The 20,910-nt window shown below is 48.5% G+C and overlaps 1 protein-coding gene across 11 annotated transcripts in view; it reads right to left on the bottom strand.

Moving 5' to 3' along the window:
- LOC100725780 (general transcription factor II-I repeat domain-containing protein 2B) overlaps positions 1–18,609 on the bottom strand; it is a 40,323-nt gene extending 21,714 nt beyond the window's left edge. The window contains exons 1-9 of one of the 11 annotated variants that reach the window (XM_063234499.1): positions 18,049–18,609; positions 9,661–9,764; positions 7,869–8,007; positions 5,242–5,361; positions 4,526–4,709; positions 4,384–4,412; positions 2,184–2,238; positions 1,213–1,256; positions 330–407 (exon numbers count right to left, since the gene is read on the bottom strand). In XM_063234499.1, the coding sequence (XP_063090569.1) occupies positions 330–407; positions 1,213–1,256; positions 2,184–2,238; positions 4,384–4,412; positions 4,526–4,709; positions 5,242–5,361; positions 7,869–8,007; positions 9,661–9,759 (748 nt within the window). In that variant the 5' untranslated portion in view covers positions 9,760–9,764; positions 18,049–18,609. Of the gene's footprint in view, positions 1–329; positions 408–1,212; positions 1,257–2,183; positions 2,239–3,850; positions 4,333–4,383; positions 4,413–4,525; positions 4,710–5,241; positions 5,362–7,868; positions 8,008–9,660; positions 9,765–10,406; positions 11,832–17,457; positions 17,480–17,638; positions 17,808–18,048 lie in introns of those variants that run through there. The other 10 variants (XM_063234496.1, XM_063234495.1, XM_063234491.1 and 7 more) reach the window with 10 other exon arrangements.
- Positions 18,610–20,910: the final 2,301 nt, after the last annotated feature.

Genomic DNA, 20,910 nt, shown 5'->3' with positions numbered 1-20,910 from the left:
TGTCCTACTACCAGGACAGCCTGGACAAGAGTGGACTGAGTGGAAAGATAGCAGAGCACACAAAGTAAGAGTTTTTATAAACAAACTCAAGTGAAACACACCCTGCAGTATTTCCGCAGAGCAGCATATGGATTTGGGCCACATGGCATCATCTGTCATGTAACTGTAGGGTTTCCTACCCGAAGTGATGGCGTGCTGGGCCTCAGGTCACAGGCTCAGTCTTATCTTTATGCCTCTCTGCCAATCGGGGTGGTCATTATGATTTCCCATCATGAATAACGTTTGGAGAAAGTTACCTGGCATGCTATATTGATAGTAAACAGAGTTACCTGGCATGCTATATTGATAGTAATTAGGGTCTTCGGCTTCTTTCTTCACGGTCACAGCTTCTGCCTTCAGGGAGATACCTTTGAACACAACAAAAATGGCACACTTAGGGGCTGGGCCAGACCCCCGGACACAAGCCACTCATACCACCTTAGCCAGGTTCGCAGGTGAACATAGCCACAGCTCAGCCTGTGAGGGACTTTGTGGCTCAGCCCGTCTGTGTGTGTGCCTTATGAAGATAAATAAGAGAACAGAAAGCATACGGTATCAGTGTTTTGTATATTTATTTGGAGTTTTTTGTTTTTTTGAGACAGGATTTGCTATGTAGTTCAGCCTGGCCTTGATTCACTGTGTAGCCCAGGTTGGCCTTGAACTTACAGCTATCTCCTGCCTCAGCCTTCCCAGTTCTGGGATTACAGGCGTGCACCCCCATGCCTGGATTACAGATATCTTATTTAAACCATGATGTTTGATCCAGCTGTGGAGATGCTGCTGTAAAGTGCAGCAGTTTTTTTTTTTTTTTTGCAGCACCTGTGCTGAAACTCAGGGCCTCGGGCATGCAGGCCACGGCCTCCACCGCTGAGCCACAGCCTTGATGATCTTTTCCAGTTTGGTTTCAGACCGTTGCTTAAGCTTTCTAAACTTAGACGTGGGCCCCTGCCGTGTGTGTAGGGATTCCCAGACCCCATCAAACCCACAACCTCAAATGTGCTGCTCTTGGGCACTCTTGATGCTGGACATTTACCCTATGTCCTATAAATGAGGCCTGCTGGAGGTCGGAGAGCGTCACTGAGGGTTTGGGCCTCGCAGTTTTTTCAAGAAGGAGAACAGAAGAAAGCAGTCAGTGGTAGTTTTCTGGGTACACTCAGATCACAGGGCACCTACCTGGCTCCTCCAGGGGTTCCGTTTTCACAGAGATGGGGACATAGCTGCAAGGACAAGGGTACCCTGGTCAGGACAGCTGTGAGAATACACAGAACCTGAGACCTGGCCCCTAGCTTGCCGAGCCCCACACCCACTCGACAGTGCCTGAGCTCTGCCAATCTGTCAGCGCCTTGCATGTTACAGAATGAAAGGTGTCAGTTGTGTAAATCTGGTAAGCCTGTTGCCCTTTTCAAGGAAGACTATTTGAAATAAGCATATTAACTCTTCCTGTAATTTATTCATTTGTTTTTTACTTTTCCTGTAATTTAAAATGTTACTTCCCTCACTTTATTTTATTTTTTGTCTTTTTGAGATAGGGTTTTGCTATGCAGTTCAGGGTGGCCTTGAATTCACTTTGTAGCCCAGGTCGGCCTCAAACTCACAGCAATCCTCCTGCCTCAGCCTCCCGAGTGCTAGGATTACAGGCGAGCACCACCTCACCTGCCTCCCCTGTGCTCTAAATATTGAGTTTTTCCACCTTCTACAAACTAGCACTGTGCGGTCACATGCAGAATTTGCCTCTTCTCTCTCTCCCTCCTCTTTTGTGGTACCAGGGATTGATACTACACTTGATCTTAGCTAAAAGGCTGAGGAGTGATGGTACTGGGGATTGAACTTGGGGCTGTTGAGCTACTTTCCCAGCCACCCCCTTTTATTGTATTTTTAATTTTGGATCAGGGTCTCACTAAGTTGCCCAGCCTGGGCTTGAACTTGTGATCCTCCTACCTCAGCCTCCCAGAGTGCTGGGATGGCAGACGTATACCTCCTCACCTAGCTCAGACATGGAATTACTTTATGATTTATTCTTGTTTTTTTTTTTTTGTCTTTTTCGTTTTTATCGGTACCGGGGACCGAACTCACGACCGCCTGCTTGCAAGGCAGGTGCTTATGCCGCTGAGCTAAATCCCCAGCCCCTATGATTTATTCTTTACCTTTCCTTTGGTAATGGCATGGACCTCTCAGCATCTGTCACTGTCCCATGGCCACCTGTGGGAAGTAAGACACAGGTCCTCTCAGTCCCTAAAACGTGACCAACATTCAAAGACACTCATGTTGAAAAACAAACATGGAGAAGATAGAGTGCCTGGCACAGCCACCACGGACAGGAACAGGGAGGGAAACCAGCTAGGGACCGATGTGTTGGGAGTCTCACTGTGCCCAAGATGGCCTCAGACTTGCTGTGATGCTCCTGCCTCAGCCTCCTGAGTGCTGGGATTATAGGCATGCAGCACCATGCCCGCTCCTTGGCAATATTTACACGGCATGTATGTAGTGAATTTGGTCCTGAGTCCTGTAGAGATGGGGTACTGTTCTGTCTCATGCTCACTACTGCTGTGTTCGAATCTGGTAACAAAGGTGTGAGTCAAGCCTGATGACACCTGATCACCTGCTGTCACCCTGGGCCCCTCCTTTCATGTGAGCTGGAGACCAGGGACTCACAGTGGCTCCAGAAATGGGTTCTGCCCACAGCCCAGGAACTCTGAGCCTGGACAGTATCCTCTGTTCCCAGGCTGTCCCTCAACTGTGTGGTCCCTGCCCAGGCCACCTGCACCACACCTAAGTCACCTGGGCATGACACACTCTGAACCTGGTCTGGGGTCCCAGTTGCATGCCAAGAGAATTTGAGGAAATCAGAGTGGTGCAGCCGGGACTCAGGGATACTGTGGCAGCTACTTTTTGGGGTGGGGCCCCTGCATCACCAAAGTCAAGACACCATGATGGGCTCTGGATCCCCCGTGATCAGCTACATGGCTTTCTGACTATATACCTGTCAAGGTTTCCCGAGAATCAGCTGGTGGGGACTCCACTTATCTCTGCCTGCTCCTGTTACCCCCTTTTCTGCAGTGCTGGTGATGGGATCCAGGGCGCCTTTTCACTGAGCTGTATCCCCAGCTCCACCTCACTCTGGAGACAGTATCTCCTTATGTTGCACAGGCTGGGCTCAAACCTGCGATCCTCCTGCCTCAGCCTCCCAAATAACTGGAATAACAGGCGTGGGCCACTGTGCCCAGACTGTAGTAGGTTTGGAAATGGAAGTATGAGACTTCCAACTCTGTTTTTTTTTCCATATTGTTGTGGCTATCCACGGTCCCTTGTGTTTCCATACAAATCTCTTTGCAGTTTTTTTTTGTACCGGGAATTGAACTCATGACCTAGCGCTCGCCAGGCCGGCACTTATGCCATTGAGCTAAATCCCCAGTCCAACGTTTCCATACAAATCTCAGGAGCCTTCTGGTCCGTGAAGCTGAGAGGTCGTTCCGTTTATTCAGCGCAGACTCTGTGAAGCCCAGACCTTCCCGCCCTGTCCAGGGCTTATGGGGACTGCCCTCCTTCGGTGCCTCAAGAGCAACAGAGTGCCTCTCTCTTGTCCCTTGAGTAGAATCTCAGGTCCAGGTCCCCTCCCAAGCCCAGCAGTTCCTGGCCTTGGTCCGGCTGGGACTCAGAGGCTACATGTTGACCCAGAGCACCTATGCACTTGGGTGACACAGACATGGTGGGTCTCACTCTCCTTCCTGGTCTGGAATTAGAAGCCCCCGGGAAGGGGGTGGTGGGACAAAGCCTGAGTTCCCATATTCACAAGTGCCCTAGAGATACCTACCCTGCCCTGGATGTCAATGAAGAGAATCCAAAAGATGTGTCCAGCCAGCTGGGCATGCTGGTGCACACCTGTAACCCCAGCACTCTGGGAGGCTGAAGCAGGAGGGTCACAAATTCCAGCCCAGCGTGGGTGACATAGCAATTTCATGAAACCTGGTCTCAAAATGAAGAACAAGGGCTGGTACCGTGGTGCACATCTGTAATCCCAGCACTGTGGAGGCTGGGCCAGGAAGATCGCTGTGAGCTCACAGCCAGCCTGGATTACAATATGAATTCAAGGCCAGCTTGAACTGCATATTGAAACCCTGTCTCAGAAAAGACACATGCGTGCATGCGTACACACACACACACACACACACAAAGACACAAAAATAATAATAAATAATAATCAAATAATACCAAAGGGCTGGGGATGTAGATCAGCACAAAGGCCCTGGGTTCAATGCCCAGCACTGGAAAAATAAAAACCAAGTTGTGCCCAAGCATGAATAATGATGCTAGGTAGGGGGGCAGGGATGCGAGGTGGTCACTTACCTAGCTGGTTGTCTGCACCCAGGAAAGGCCTGCAGGAAAACCAGCATGGTCAGCCAGTGGCACACACGTGACATGTGTGACAGTCAGCAGATACAGGCACAGGCACGAAGGAAGCGTGCCTGGGGCAGCCTGGGCGGGTCACCTGTTTATGACGAAGGAAATCCCTGCTTTGTGCTCCAGCACCCACTGCAGAGTCGGCAAATCGTAATTGTCAGGGTGCTGCAAAGGCGCACCCTCTGGAAGTCCCCGCACCACCACAGCTGCCGGGTCCCGCAGCATCTGCTCGTAGGGGACGGGCACCATGGTTGTCATCCCCAGTGCTTTGCCTAGGAGAGGAGGCAAATGGCTCTCAATATGAGCTTAAGATCCACAGCGGGCTTCACACCATGTCATAAACTCAGGTGGTTGTGTGTGGCTTTGAAGGTGACATTAAACAGATAAAAGAGCCATGCTTCGTGGTACACCTCTAATCCCAGCACTCGGGATGCCAAGGTAGGAGCACCACAAGTTTACACCCAGCCCGGGGAAGTTGGCAATACAGCAAGACCTTGTCTCAGAAATACAAAGGTCTGGGGATCCAGCTCTGTGCCAAGGCCCTGGGTTCAATCCTGAGCCAATCCCTAACAATAGGTCCAAACTTCGGAGGCCACAGCATGGGGCTTGCAGAGGTGGGGTCATGAGACAATGTATGACTGGTGGGGTTCACATGGGTTGGAAGGGACTACACTGCCATCGATGGAGCACTTGGGCTCTGGTTCGAGTGCAGGTATGTATGGGGCTTAAATGCATGTGACACCTAGCACAGCCACGCTGACCCTGCGCCCGGCCCACTCAGCGACCTGCGGATATGGATATTACCATAGCACAGGCCAAAGTAGTCTTCTACTGCCTTCCTGAGGGTCTCCACCTCCCCCGAGCCGACCTGCATCCCACCGGCCGGGCATGGAAACTTCTCCTCACCCAGCCCTTCTGTGGCACCTGCAGGCACAAGAGGGACAGGTCAGCAGCCTGCATGTATACCTGCACTGTGCCCTTCCCTACGGCCGTGCCACTGCTGTTGACAGGAAGAAGGGAAGAAAAGGAACAAGCATGCAGAGAGTGGTGGCCCACGCTTGTCATCCTAGCACTCTGAGGCTGAGGTGGGAGAATGCTCACCTCAGTGACTTATCGAGACCCTGTCTTGAAATATAAAACAGCTGGGGACATGGCTCAGGGCAAAGGTGCTGGGTTTCAGGCTGGGGATTTAGCTCAGCGGCATAAGTGCCTGCCTTGCAAGCAGGCAGTCATGAGTTCGATCCCTGGTACCGATAAAAACGAAAAAGACAAAAAAAAAAAAAAAAAAAAAAAAGCAAAGGTGCTGGGTTTGATGCCTAGAACTATGAACCAATGTAATTAGCCTGTGAATGCAGAATCACATTTTTAAAGGCACATATGTAATATCTGCCACGATACATGATGTGCTGCATGATACGTCAGGTCTTGGTAAGTTCAAAAGGTCTGTGATCCTACAGAGCACACTCACAGACTACAGTGAGACTTAATCAGAAGCTAGTAACCAAAAAGTCCCCATGTGTTGGGAAATTAAACAACAGGCTTCCAGATAACCATAGGTCAAAAAGAAGTTACCGGGGATGTCCGAGATGATTCCAACTAAATGACAAGCAAACACAGCATTGTAGCATCAGCTCACATTGTAAGTTTGGTACATGTAATAAACCCCCAAAAAAATTCGAGTAGGGAAATAATAAAGAGCAACAATAAATCACAAGAAAATAAAGAATACTGAAATGTCAACAAAGCCAAATGTTGGCTCATTGTAAAGACTGATTAAGAGAGAGAAAAAGAAAATACAAATTATTAGTATCAGAAACAAATGCAGAGACACTGATATGGATCCTCTACGTTCAGGTAATGAACAGGAGACACTGTAAAGTGGGGAGACATCAGTGCCAGTCAGGGCGGACAGGACACCCTGTGTAGAATTTCACTCACACACACATGCATCACACATGCCTACCATCTGCCAACTGAATGGACGTATCTATGCAGCCATCTCTACTGGCACACATGCCACCCGCTGCAAAGGTAGAGACTCTAACTCAGAAGTGTGTGTGTTTTTGCTGGATGTGGAGTACACCCTTTCCTTTTGCAATCTTTGCTTCCTTTTTGTGAGATCGGAGAGAAATTGGGGAGCTTTAAACACTGTATTGACTCTGCCACTCAGTCTGTGCCTGTCATTCCAGCACTCTGGGCAGCTGAGGCAGAAAGATCACAAGTTCAAGCCTAGCCTGAGCACTTCATGACTTAAGGAGAACTTGTCTCAAAATAAAAACTAGAAGGGGCTGGGGCTGTAGCTAGGTACAGAGGCTCTGCAGTCAGTCTCTGGTACCCCAAAACAGAGCAACCAAGGGAAAGACGACTAACTGTACAAATGGTAATTAACAACAAAGTAAGACCTGGGCCAGGATATAGGCTGCACAGCACCTGCTGGCAAGCTCAAGGTCATGAGCTTGATTCCTGGTATGGAAAAAAAAAAAAAGGAAGACCAGTCCTAGCTGGCCCTGGAAGAGTTTTTCCAATTTTTTGGAGAAGGACTAACACCAGAATATTTCACAAAATGTGGGTTTATGTTACAAATTTTTTTTTTTTAATTTAAGAGGAAAAAGAGAAAAACACAAAACAAACCAAAGCGGCGTAAGGGTACACGCAATACAGAACTACAAAACAAAACAAAACAAAACAAAACAAAACAAAAAACCATAACAGTAAGAAATTACCTGCTAGTAGATTACACACTATTTTCTTGAAAATAGTTCCTCAAATCACAGTATCAAAGAACACAAGGTGGACATTCAAACAGGGAGACTGCAAACAGCTGTGTTCAATGTTCCAAAAACATTGATAAAGTCAGCTATTTAACACCCCCAAACACACTTGCTGTTATATCCGTTAGAGCTCTTTTTCTTTTTTTTTTTTTCCCTCTCTTTTTTACAACAAAATTTACACATCTTGGATTTTATTACTCCTTAGTGCTTATTACTTTCTTTGGGGGGGGTATGTTACAAATTAAATTAAATACACATCATATTCTTCAGATTGATTTTGCAAACCCAGAGGACCACAGAGAGCAGAGCACAAACCAGACACCCTTATTTTGGCCTTTTAGTGTGAAGCAGACTCCTCTGTCATGTCCAGCAGAGCAGGTCCATCAGAACCACAGGATGGGAGCTGTGGGTCTCAGGATATGCTACATAGGTCTGGACTGCAAATTTTCTTTTCCCCTTTGGTGCTTTGACATAGGGTCTTGCTAGTCCATTCAGACTGGTCTTGAACTCACTATGTAGTCCAGGTTGGCCTCAAACTCAAAGCAATCCTCCTGCTCAGCTTCCCAAGGGCTGGATTACTGGCACGAGCCACCATGCCTGGCTATGCCCACAACATTTATGAGAGGTATGAGGGATAGGGACAGGATTGCAAGCACCTACAGTATTGTGCAAAGTCTTTCTGCAGATCTGTTCGGGCGCTGACGAAGGCACGGCCTCGCTCAGTGCCCACCACAAACACGTCTGCCTCATATACAGCGATGCAGGCCACCTCGGCCTTGGACTTGGCCAGTTCTTTGCACTGTAAGAGAAGCACAGAACACGGCACATGGCAGATGATAGGTTCACGGACAGACACAACGCAAAATTAGGACAACTGCAAATACTTGCTGAGAATGAGAAAAATCAAGAGAAACATCAATTGAGTCCATACTGTAAATGTCACCAAACCTGGAGGAGAACATGTATTTATTTATGGCCTGGTATCCTCTCTAATACGCTTTTTTTCCAGTGTGTGAAGCACTTTTGGTTGGATGTTTGTTGATTATTCATGCGGGAGCAGAGCCCAGTAGCAGAGTACCTGCCTGGCATGTGCCAGGCCCTGGGTTCAAGTTCTGGCATGCACCACAAAAAAACAAAACAAAATTTAAAAACCAATCACAAAAAGGATTTACCCAAGGATTAAACCCAGGCCTTTTGCATAGAGCTATATCCTCAGTTCTTTTAATTTAATTAAGTTAACTAATTTATATATATAGGGTCTTGCTTTGTAGTTCATGCTGGTCTCGCCCTTACAGCAAACCTCCTGCCTCAGCCTCCTGAGTGCTAGTACTACAGGCCTATGCCACTATCCCCAGAATACTCAGGCCTTTTAAACTTTTAAGATTTTGAGAAAAAGGCTCACTAAATTGCTAAACTGTTCAGGCTGGGCTTAACTTTCCTGCCTCAGCCTCCCAGACTGCTGGGATTACAGTGTCCACCATGCCCAGCTGGCAATTTTGTGTTATACTTTTCTGTGGAGGGACAGTTGACTGTCCCTTCCAGCACAGTTCTCTGAGGACTCAGCGTCTTCCCCTTTATTACTGTTGATGACAGAGAAGCAGAATGTGTGATTCCTAACACAGACACACTTGCTGTTCATGGTGGTGCTGCAGGTTTATGCCCTACCGACCCAAGAATGCCAGAATATGCTACAGATCCTCCATTTATATCCTGTTAATTTAGTGGTTGCAGGGATTTTACAGACCCGCTTCTGCCCTGCTGTCCATGTCCACTGTGTTCCTGCCTGCACACGAGCTCCAGCCTGAGCCCTGTGATCACATCCCCTTCCACGCTGACACAGGGATGAGGGAAGTTCCAGGAGCCAACCCTACGCACACCTCCTCACCCGCACAGAGGAACCTCCCGCTAGACTGAACGTGTCCCCAACTCCCCTTCCTCTGTGGAGACACCCAACGTGCCTGTGTCCACTGTAGCACCAAGGGACATGGCGGTTGTGGGAGGCAGAGTAAAGGCCCCCAGCCTGGCGCAGTGGGCCCACACCAGTCATCCCAGCGCTCTAGGGGGCGGAGGCAGAAGGACTACAAGTTCAAGTCCAGACTGGGCAATTTAGTAACTTACTGAGACCTTGTTTTAAAATCTAAAAATGTAAGAGGGATGCAGCTCAGGGCAAAGGTCTTGGGTTCAATCCCAAATACTGCAAAAATAAAATTAAATAAATAAATAATAGATAAATAGATAAATAGATAAATAGATAAATAAATAGATAAATAGATAGATAGATAGATAAATAGATAGATAAATAAATAAATAAATAAATAAATAAATAAATGCATGAATAATGCAAGAAGCCCAGCATCCTCCAAGGGCTTCTCTCCCAGATGAGGTGTGGATGCAGTACTGTGTCTCGGTGACCCCACTGCGGAGTGTGTGACAGGACCACAGGCCGCCTCACCATGGACTCGAGGGCAGACATGAGGAAGGTCACCACCATCCTGCTCTCTGAGGACTCAGCGTCTTCCCCAGGTGGCACAGGCAGTGCGACTTGCGCCATAGTTCCTGTGCAAGAGAAACAACGAGGAAGTGAGCAGGAGAAACTAGGGTGCTTTTCAGGGCCAGGGACCTCCTCTCTGATCCGTCAAACCTTCCTGGAGAGTGGGAGGAAGAGCTCATGGCAAGGTGGGAAGCCAGGCCTGGCCATGCCTGTAATCCCGGCACGCAAGAGGCTAAGGCAGGAGGATTAGTAGGAGTCTGAGGCCAGCCTGTACAGAGAGCCCTTCCTGGACCTTATCACTGCCCAGGCAGTTTGTGTAATAATCGAATGAAAAAGTTACTAGAATCCCAGCAGGTTAATTCCAATCTACTACTTCCCATGCAACCCATGGCCACAACAAAGACACTAAGGCATGTTATAGTTGAGAGCCAAGGGGGTCCTAAGTCCAGCTGGGGTGTGATTGATTTGAACAAAGGCCTCCACCCAGAGCAGACCCCGGGTTTTATTCATTTGTGAAGGGAGTGGCTCGAGTCTCAATTCCAGCGTGGGCCCTGGCTCTCCTTTCTGCCGGGCTCAACATGTTTTTTGAGCTACAGAAGGGGCACACCCTTGCTTCAAAGACTACAGTACATTAGCACCTCGCTAGACTGACCAGCATTGCTTAGAGCTAGTTGAAGAGAAAAGGAAAAGGCCATCTCTGTACATACATGTACTGACATGTCCACAGGGCCAGGCTTAGCCAACATGGAGATAATTGTTCTTTCTTCAGGGACAGCTGTGCAGGCAGTCCACTACAAGCACACACTATACAGCATGACCTGTCTCAAACAGCAGCAACGGAAGACAGGAGGCTGGGTGCACCAGCCTCCCCGAAACCTGCTGCTCTGCGGGGGGACCCACTGTACCTGAGAGAACATCAGTCCCTTCTGTGGGCGTTGCTCCAAGGTGCTCCCCACTTCCCCTGGGCCTTACCACCCCATGCTTCCAGTACACAAACCCTCAGAGGACCAGAGTTTGAGCCACCCCTGACAGTACAGCCAGCCAGCTTGGAGCTGTCTCTGAGCCCAGAGGATCTGTCCTGGTCGGAAGGGATAGTTTTTCTCCTAGATTTCTGTTTGGAGTATTGGGGCACCAGGGATGTAAGCACACTGAGCTCATACTGAACCCCTGCGCTGCGCTGTTAGCCCCTCCAGGGTTGGTACCAAAAGGTTTGCTCTTAAGAGTTCTTGTCCAGTCGTGACAGTGACACTTGTTGCCTCTGAGATCCCCACATGCGCTGGGTACTGTGCGGATGCCGGTTGCTTGTGCTCCAGCCCAAGGACCGTAAGCTGATGGCACAGGCACTGCTGTGTGGCCACGCCCTGGGGTCACTGAGCACTTTGCGCTGGGCACTGCTCTGCCCATGAATCAGCCTGTGATGTTGGGAGCCCTACACACCAGGTGGTCCCTGAGCAACTGAGGCCACTTAAGGGCTTCATCTGCCCCTCTGACAGCAGCACAGTAGAAAATGCCAATGATATACAAATAACTTCCACTTAGTCCAAGTTTGCGGGTCAACCAAAGTTCTGTTAAAGGAGACACCACATGGCGTACCTCTATGGCCCTTGCTAATCCTGAGTGGAAAGGTGCCGCCTAAGGCTGCCTCTGAAACACACAAACTGCGCCTCTGAGCACTTACACGCAGACTAACACCATTTTCTGCCACTCATATTACTAGGGGCCCTAAGAGGACTGTGGTGTTGGCACTGCAGCTCTGGGGTGCACTCTTGCCATGCAGGTTTGAGGCCCTCACTTCAAGCCTAGCACTGCAAAAGCAACAACAAAAAACAAAACAACTTTAGTTTTGCCGCCTGAAATCCCAGCACTCTGAGAGGCTGAGGCAGGAGGAATCCAAATGGGCAACTTAGTGACTTAGGAGACCCTGTCTCAAAATAAAGAAAAAGGGGGATATAAATCAAAACAACACTGAGATTCCATCTTACTCTAAAAAGAAGAGCTATCATCAAGAATTCAAAAGCAAAAACAAAGCAAAACAAACATCCTGCTATTGAGGTGGTAGAGAGAAAGGAACTCTTCTACATTTTTTTTTCTATATTCCTGGGAGGAATATAAACCAGTATAACCACCATGGAAATCAGGATAGAGATTCCTCAAAAACACTAATACTAGAAGTTCCAGTCAACCCAGCTATACCCCCTAGGTATCTTCCCCAAAAGTGCATCCGCAGTGACCTGTGCATCCATGCTTACAGCAGCACAACTCATAACAGCTGAATCGTCAACAGATGAATGGATAGAGCACATGCAATATTACACGCCCTGGAGTACCACTGTGCCATAAAGAAGAATGGAGTTGAGTCATCTGTAGGCAAATGGATGGATCTTGAGACCATAATGGTAAGTAAATGAGACACAGAGGGTTAAATATTGCATGATTTGTCTTATATAAAAAGCCCAAATTGTAAATGATTTAAGGAGCAAAACAAAAGAATGATAGGAAATAGCCAGAGTCTGTGGGGATGGGGAGATGGGAGAGACAGGAAGAGGAAGTAAAAAGGATCGAAATGCCAGATGTATCCAACCCAGTTCTTCACAATGAATGTGCTAATCACGTATCACGTATATACTAATCAAATTGGCTCTGTTGTTTTTCTTTTCTTTGTTTTTTTTTTGAGAAAAGATCTTACTATGTAGTTCAGTGTGGTCTGAACTGACAGCGACTCTCTTGCCTCAGCCTCCTGTGTGCTGGGAGTATGGTGTGTACTACTACGGGCTGTGTTTTAAAAAAAAACAAAACAAATAAAAATGGGCTAGGGGTAGGTAGCTCAGTGTGAATCTTTGGGTTCAATATTCAGTACTGAAAAAAACAAAACAACTCTTTTGGTTCTTAACAAAGAATAAAACAGGCACAGTGACAAGGTAGAGCTCAAAACAAGATACTGTCAGTGGGCATCACTGCACTACCAGAAAGACTGAGAAGCAGGGCTGTCGCCAGGGCGGCCTTTGTCCGTGTCCTTCCCAGAAGGATGCATGGAAGCGGGAAGCTGTCTTTTCTGTTCTGCAACAGGAGCCAGCACGAGGCTCCCATCCTGGGGAAAGTTCCCATTCCGACAGTGAGGTTGGGCCACAAACCAGTCTCCCAGAGCCTGCGTGGTGCTTAGCTCCTTCTCCGTTTATAGCTGGAGTCACAGCAGTGTCCATTTACATCGCAGGCTTCACACACTAATCAACTGTGGTGCTTTCTCTCCTTCCCTCCCCCTCTCTCATTCATTCCTTCATTCATTCATTTAGTGGCACAGGGGACAGAACCCAGAGCCTTCACACTGTTACCTCCCAAGCCCCCCCCCCCTTTTTTTTGAGACAGGGTCTTGCTCAAACTAGGCTGGGGCTTGTGGTCCTCCTGCCTCAGCCTCCCAGAGTGCTGAAGTTACAGTCTGCCCACACTAACTTTGCTCCTTTAAGCTAACTAACACACCCTCTAACTCACACTAGTTTTCCCAGCTGTCCTTATGCCCTTGTTCTCTATCCCCATGTACCAGTTTACTAATGAAAAGCAAACAGCTGGCAAGGGAGCACCAGAAAACCTGTAGGTCTAATGCAGACAGCTGTGTTTATAAATAAAGTTTTATTGGGACACAGGCATGTGCATTTGTTTGCACGTCTGTGGCTGCCTTCTTGCAGGACAGGGAAGAATGTCACAGGGCCATGTCAATACACTGCATCCCTGATGTAGAACTGACATCCATTGCTTACAAAGGTACCTGCTCACTGCTCCTGTGAGACCCTGCAGGAAGCAGAGGGAAGGGATACAAGTGACCAGAACACAGCACCTGCGTGGTCAGCGAGGGCCACCTATGTACACACACACAGGTTGCACTGCAGGTGACCAAGGCAAGAGCCAGGCACCTGGAAATGGTCCAGCGCTAGTGAGAACAGAATGAGCAGCAGGAATAAGGAGGCATGCAGGCAGCTGGACAAAGAGGACAGGCAGTCCAGGCTGGGGTGTGGGCAGAGGCCCTGGGCTCAGGGCAACCAGGGCTGGACCCCATGGCAGAGCACTTGCCTAGCGTGCACAAGGCCCTGCATTCTGTTCCCAACACTGCAAAAGAGAAAATGGAAAAAAGAGGCTGGGTGTGGTGGGCCACAGGTACAATCTCTGCCTCGTGGGAGGCTGAAGCAGGACGATCTCAAATTTGACCCCAGCTTGGGCAGAAAGAGGTGGGGGTATAACTTAGTGCAAAGACCAGGCATTCCATCCCTAGCAACATTAAAAAAAGAAAGCAGTGGTAGTAAGAGCTCTTGCCTTGCATGTACAAAGCGCTGGGCTAGAGCCCCAGTACCACAGTAAAACAAAATACAATAAAATAACAGAAAAAAGAACAAGCCAAGCCAAGCGGGGAGTAGGGGGCAGAATCTGACCCACTTAACCGCCATCCCGAATCACCAGGCGGCAGGAGAGGGAAAAGGCCGCTGGATTCTTCAGTCCAAGCCACAAGCCCTGTGTGCAGCTGGCTGGTTTCCAGTTTCATATCCAGACATCTGTTTCCTTTAAATTGCCAATATGAAACAAAAACTTTTTTCCCCCCTTAAACACACAAAGGTTGATTCATGTTTATCCAGAATGGCTATTAACAAAAAGACACAAAATAATATCCCAGGCAAGGCTGCAGAGAGAGGAGGCTCTCCACACTGCCAAGGAGTGGACAGAGGACCCATGAGGACAGAAAGCAGTGCCAGTCGCTGCTGAAAAAGGAGAGAGAACTTTCACCAGCTCTGTCCCGGAGCCCTGCTGTGGAGTCTGCGGTCCAAAGGACTGAATCTGCATTTGCGTGGCTCCCATGTCACCAATCAAGATGTGTGATGCACGGAGGTGTCCATCCCTGAGTAAATGCATACAAACACGGGGGAGGAGGGTCGGGGGTGCACACACCAGGGGACAGTTTGCAAGGGAAAGGAATGCAATTTTGCAGCAAAGTAGACAGATCCAAAAACACTATGTTTAGCAAATAAACAAGACATAGAAAGGCAAAGACTGCGTGGCTCCTTGTGTCTGGAAGCTCAAGTTGACCTAACAAGTGTAGCAGGCAGGATTTAGAGGCTGGGGTGGGGGTGGAGGTGGTATGGAGGGGTTGAGAAGAGAGGTTAAGGGATACGGGGCAATGCTTGAAAAATGGGACCTTTTGTCCAGGAATGGTAGAAATGACACCAGGCCAAATATCACAGCAAATGCACTTCTGCATAGGAAAGCTTAGCAGGGGGCAGGGAGAGGGTATTCATCAACTGGGGCTCTGGCTGAAGGGACTGCTCCCCAGACAGAAGGAGATGGCTTCTATGGATTTGCCAGAGTGTGCTGATGTCTGGTCACTCCCACTGGACTGGTTCCAGAGATGTTTCTTATGCCAGGCATGGTGATGCATGCCTATCATCCCAGCACTTAGGAGGCTGAGGCAGGAGAATCACTGACATTTCAAGGCTAATATGAGCTATATAGTAAGCTCAAGGCCAGCCTGAACTACATATTAAGACCCTGTCTCAAAAAAATTGCAGAAAAATATTTCTTCTTGTGACAGACATGGACCACTGAGAGACTGCAATGACGTGTCCTAGAGTTACTGGCTTTAATGGAGCTGATGCCACTGTCCTGCACACAGCACCCTCACCCTGTGTGTCTGCCCCCCAGGAAAGGTCCCAGATTTCGGATGGGTGGGCTTCTGTGGCTTCTGCACACAGGAATGGGACAGAAAAGAGGGAAAGAAAAAAACTATCAGCTCCAGTGGACTACCATACAGGTGAACCTATATTGTCATCTGAGACCAAACACACTTCAGTGACCAGCCTGCAAGGGCAAAGCTGACCCACAAGTTAGCAAGGGGACAGACATCAAGATAGAGGTGCCATGGGGCTGGGGGTTTAGCTCAGCGGTGTTAGCTCAGCTTGGCAAATGTGAGGTTGTGAGTTCAATCCCCGGTACCAAAATAAATAAATAAACAAATAAATAATAAAATATATATATATATATATATATATATATATAGAGAGAGAGAGAGAGAGAGAGAGAGAGAGAGAGACTGAGAGAGAGATGCCAAACCTTTTTAGTCACCTGTGTGGGTGGATGGCTTTGTTTTACTTTGTTAAAACTGTAATTTGCAGTCAATTATTTCCTGATAAGGTAGTACATTAGTTTTGCCTGTACAACATGTGGACTGTGACCCCTTGGTCTATCACACAGAAGATGCTTCAGCCCACCCTAGCAAATCAATAAAACCCCAGGGCTCTTTCTGTTCTGGAAGCAGAGGCTTGGCTACTCTCCTGACCAACTGCTGACTCTCTTCCGCCAAATTGGGGTTCAAGAAGAAGAAAAAGGGAGGGAGATATAGCTCAGCAGCACAGCACCTGCCCTGCAAGTTCAAGGTTGTGTTTGATTCCTGGTAACAAAAACAAACACAAACAAACAAACAAAAACCAAAAAACAGTAGACAAGTCAGGCATGGTGACACATGCCTGTAATCTCAGCACTTTGGAAACTGAGGCAGGAAGATTACGGCAAATTCAAGGCCAGCCTGGGCTACAAAGTGAGTTCAAGGCCAGCCTGAAGTGCATAGTGAGACCCTGTCTCAAAAACAAAACAAAACAAAACAATAGTAGGATTTTGAATGTTCCCAACACAAAGAAATAGTAAATACCTGGGGTGATACCAATTACCTGCTCTGACCATTATCCATCATACGCATTATTAAAATATCACATGGTACTCATAAGTATGTACAATTATGTTAACAGAAAACAAAAAAATATACTAACAAAAACACCCACAAAGTTTGGTCCAGCAATTTCTCTCCTTGGTAAACGCCTAAGAGAATTAAGAATAAATGTCAGGGGGCTGGGGATTTAGCTCAGCGGCATAAGTGCCTGTCTTGCAAGCAGGCAGTTGATCCCTGGTACCGATAAAAAGGAAAAAGACCAAAAAAAAAAAAAAAAAAAAAAAAAAAGAATAAATGTCCATACAGAGCCAGGGTGGCAGTACACGCATTTTTCAGCTAAATGGGAGAGCACCAAGTTCCAGGCCAGACTGGGCAAGATGGTCTCAAAATGAAGTATGAGAGGGTTAGATTATAGCTTAGTGGTCAATCTCTAATACAGCAAAACAAAAATCCACATAAAATCACACAGTACAAGAATAACCACAGCCAAAAAGTAGAAACAACCCAAAAGCCATCAACTGATGGGAAATCAAAATACAATATGCTTAATGATTACACAGCCACAACATTAAACTGAAGCCATTCACGTAAGATTCCATGTAGGAATGTCCAAAACAGACAAATCCACGGATAAAAGTAGCTCAGTGTTTCCCGGGGTCTGGGAGAGGGGTGGGAAATGGGGGGGGGGGGCATTCTCAGGTGCCGCAAATGTTCTGCACTGATGGTGGAAGTGTATTCGTAAACTCACTGCATTATACCCTTTCAAAGGGTAAACTTAGCCGAGCAGAGTGGCGCATATTTGTAATTCCAGCCCCCTACGAGGCTGAGGCAGGAGGATCACAAATTTGAACCCATTCTGGGCAACTTAGCCACTTAGCAAAACCCTTTCTGAAAATAACATAAAACGGGCTGGGTATGTGGCTCAGTGAGAAGGCCCTGGGCTTAATCCGCAGTGTCGCCAAAACAAAAAACAAGAATCTCAGTGTATCCCAATAGAGCTGTAACTTAACAACAACGCTAGATTTTGAGAACGGAAAATACAACTCTCTGAGACCTACACTCTGCACTACAATTGCAACAGACTGAACTGAGCCCTCTTCTCCCGGCGTCTTGGATTTGTTTCTTGCAAAACCAGTAGCAACAACAAAAAATAAAAACAGCAGCAACAACAACAAAAAAAAACCCAGGGAGTACCGCAAAGAACAGATGCGTAGCCAGAGTAGCTAGATAACTACTTACCTACAGGGCGGAGCTTGGGCGCAGTTACCAAGCAATGTCGAGAGCCCCGCCTCCTCGCCTAACCAATCAGATGTGTCTGAACGCAGCTAACGCGCTTCAAGACGCTAGACGGAGCGTGACCTCACGCGCACCGTGGTCTTCGAAGCCCGCCCGTATCCCGTTTAGCCAATCAGAATGGAGAGGAGCGCGCGCTTCGTGCGTAGAGCCCATACCCCGCTGCAGGGCTTTCCCCGCCCCACCCCCACTCCTCGGGGTCCGCCGCGGGGACAGTGACAGGGGCTTTTGCCGCCTTGTGGCGCGGGACAGCAGGCTGCCTCTGCCGTGGCCAAGTGGGCGGCCTGCCCCCACTGCCCTCCGGGAGCGGAAGCTCTGAGACGCGCGCCCGTGCCTGGCGGGGGCGGGGTACGCACCTGAGGGCGCCGGGCGGCGGCGGGCGCAGGTCCGAGGCCTGGGCCACCGGCGGGCTGCGGCCGGCACCGAGATCGGGGCCGGAGCGAGGAGTGGCGGGCGTGGCCCCCGCTCTTCGGCAGCCCTCCTTTTTCCCTCTCGATTTTTATTCTTTTTTTTTTTTTTTTTCTTTTTTTGTTTGCTTCCTGCAAGGCAGCCTGCACCCGCGTGCACGCAGCGCCCCAAGCGGGAGGCGCTGTTTCCGGTGCTCGGGCCCCTGTCGGCCGCGCGCCTCGGCTCGGAGCTAGCAGTCGGCCCGCGGGGGTCCGTGCTCCTATAGTCTCCGCTTGTCGTGGACGCCGCGCCGCCGATGTGCGTGCAGTTTCCGCCTGTGGCTGCGTGGGGGCTGCTCGGCGCTCTGCAGCCCTCGGGTCACATCTGCAAGTCCCCTTGTAGCCCTCACATTGCAGACGGCAGCCGCGCCTTCTGACCCTAGCTGTCCTCCTCCAGCCGGTAGCTGTCCCCATCACCAGACGGGGGCGGCGCTCGAGTGACAAAGCGACGCTGGCGTGATGTTGGTTTAATTAGGTTGTAATTCCGCATTTAAAACATGCCAAGAAGGAAATTAATAGGTTAATACAAAGCCGACCACCCATCCTTGAAATTCAATATATTGTGCCTTATTTAATATTTTAAAGAAACTGCAGAGTTATACAGCCCTCCCCCCACTTCATCAAATAAGAGATGGGGTCTCTCTATATTACCCAGGCTGGCATCAAAGTTTTGGGCCCAAGATCCTTGCGGGATTGCAGGAGGGCACCCTGACCGCCTCAGACACCATTCACTCCCAGGCCTAACTATTCCGAGGTGAACGCCGCGCCTAAGAGAATACATGTTTCTCTTTAGTGGAGAGATAAGTGTTTTGGCTTCGCTAATATTTTTCTGTAAGGGCTATCAAAACTTCCTAGAAGTTAAAAAACTGTTCTTTTAAATTAAAGATAAATGATTCAACAAATAGAAACTTTCTGTTCTTAAATTTTAGGAAGTAATGCTCGTAAATATTTTCAGCACCTTACAGTCCATACTTATTTGGAGTACTGTAAGATACTAGAATACAGAGCGGTACTGAGCCCTTGACGCAGGCAATCTAGTGGGCCTTGACTTCAGCTACTCTGTTCAGGCTGGCCTTGAACTCACTGTGGAGCTCAGGCTGGCCTCAGACTTGAAGCAATCTCTGTCTCAGTCTCCGGATGCCTGGGATTACAGGTTTGGGCCACCATGCCCAGCTGTTGAGCCTAGTAACAGAACCTGCTTTCAGTGGTGCCTACACCCCTGAGCTAAATTCTTGGCCTTATGTAAAGAGGTCTTATGCAAAGGGTATTCTTGACTGGTAAACACCAAGTAAGTCACACCATTTAGTTCTTCTTTCTCTACCATGTACATCATCAGCTCTTGTCCCTGGACACTAAACATAGCACTTTGGCGCTGTAGTGCAAAACTGTTTAAGGCACTGCAGTCACAAAACCACAGATGAATGTGTTGGAAACTGAGGCATGGACCAGCCCCCCAAAAGTGAATGTTTATAGTATAAAACAAGGCAGAGTGTGGCTCATGACCTCTGCTGGGAACTTGTACACTAAGCAACTTGATTTTTTTTCTGCTCCATGCACATCTTGGATGCAGCTAGACACGCAACACTCAGAGTGTAAAGGAGGAGAGGTGTATTTTGGTTCGAGGTTTGTGGAAGTGTCTGTCCATAATGGATTGGCTCCAAGGCAGAGGAGAAACAGCTCAGGCTATGGAAGCTGGAAGCACAGCGTGGTCAGGGTGGCAGGAGGGAGGTAGCATAACCCCAGGGAGGGGTCACCTCCCTGAGGCCCCAATTTGGGGCATATAAGGCTTTGGGGACATCTAGATACAAACTCTAACTCCTGGGGGAAGGGTTGCTGCATTTTAATGAGTGGGCAATATCACCATCCCAAAAGAGTACTAAGCATTGATTGTATTTTGTTGCCCAGATCAATGAGTATAGCACTTACATTTGCCTACTTAAACCTGGACACAGGTTTCTGGTGTTAAAAACCTAGCAGCACAGACCTACTGTTATCCCATCTTTCAGAGGCTGAGACAGGAGGATCCAAGGTTCAAGCCCAGTCTCTCTTAGCAATTTAGCAAGACCCTCTTTCGCAATGAAAGAAGAAAAAAAGAGCTTGGGATGTAGCTCAGTGTGGGGGCCCTGGGTTCCATCCTTAGTATAAAAGTAAATAAATAAAGCAGCACAGAGACAGGAGGATGGGGATTTGCTCCACCTTCAGAGACTGTGTGCTCAGCAAGAACTCCAAGAACTCAGTGCCAGGGAACCAAAGTCACTAAAATCAAACCCACTGAGGAAGGGGAGAGATCCAGCCTTCTCCGGAACGAAGCAGGAGCCATTTCAAATGATTCAGGGCACATCCCAGGGACAAATGCATGCATAGCATAGTCCCTAGGGTGACTTAGTGACACTTTTTCTCAAATTGTCGTGGAAAAGTACTACCCTGAGGAGGTGGGGCTGATTTGATTGTGAGGCAGGTGGTGCTTAAGGAGGTCACAGAAAAAAGCAAATTCAGCCTCCGCAAAGGATGACGTCAGACACTGTGTCAGCCTCCTCCCCAGCCCAGGGGTGGGGTGTGTGTGTGTGTGTGTGTGTGTGTGTGTGTGTGTGCGCTTGAGGGGGCAGGGAGGTGCTGTCCCAGCTTCCCATGGAGAGCAAGGGCTGGTCTTGACTCACCAGGTAGCCCAGGGTGGCTTTAAACTGGGTTTACAGATGTGTACCATCACCATGCCCAGCAGTTGAGAGGGTTCTGGTAATTGAGGTTCTTCAGAACAACTATTTTAGGGGCTGG

Source organism: Cavia porcellus, unplaced genomic scaffold (assembly GCF_034190915.1).
Source record: "Cavia porcellus strain 051 isolate PalLab524CR breed Dunkin Hartley unplaced genomic scaffold, mCavPor4.1 scaffold_23, whole genome shotgun sequence".
In the NCBI taxonomy this organism is placed as follows: Eukaryota; Metazoa; Chordata; class Mammalia; order Rodentia; family Caviidae; genus Cavia; species Cavia porcellus.
Note: the sequence above shows the minus strand (reverse complement) of the source record. Positions and strands in the feature narration are given on the sequence as shown.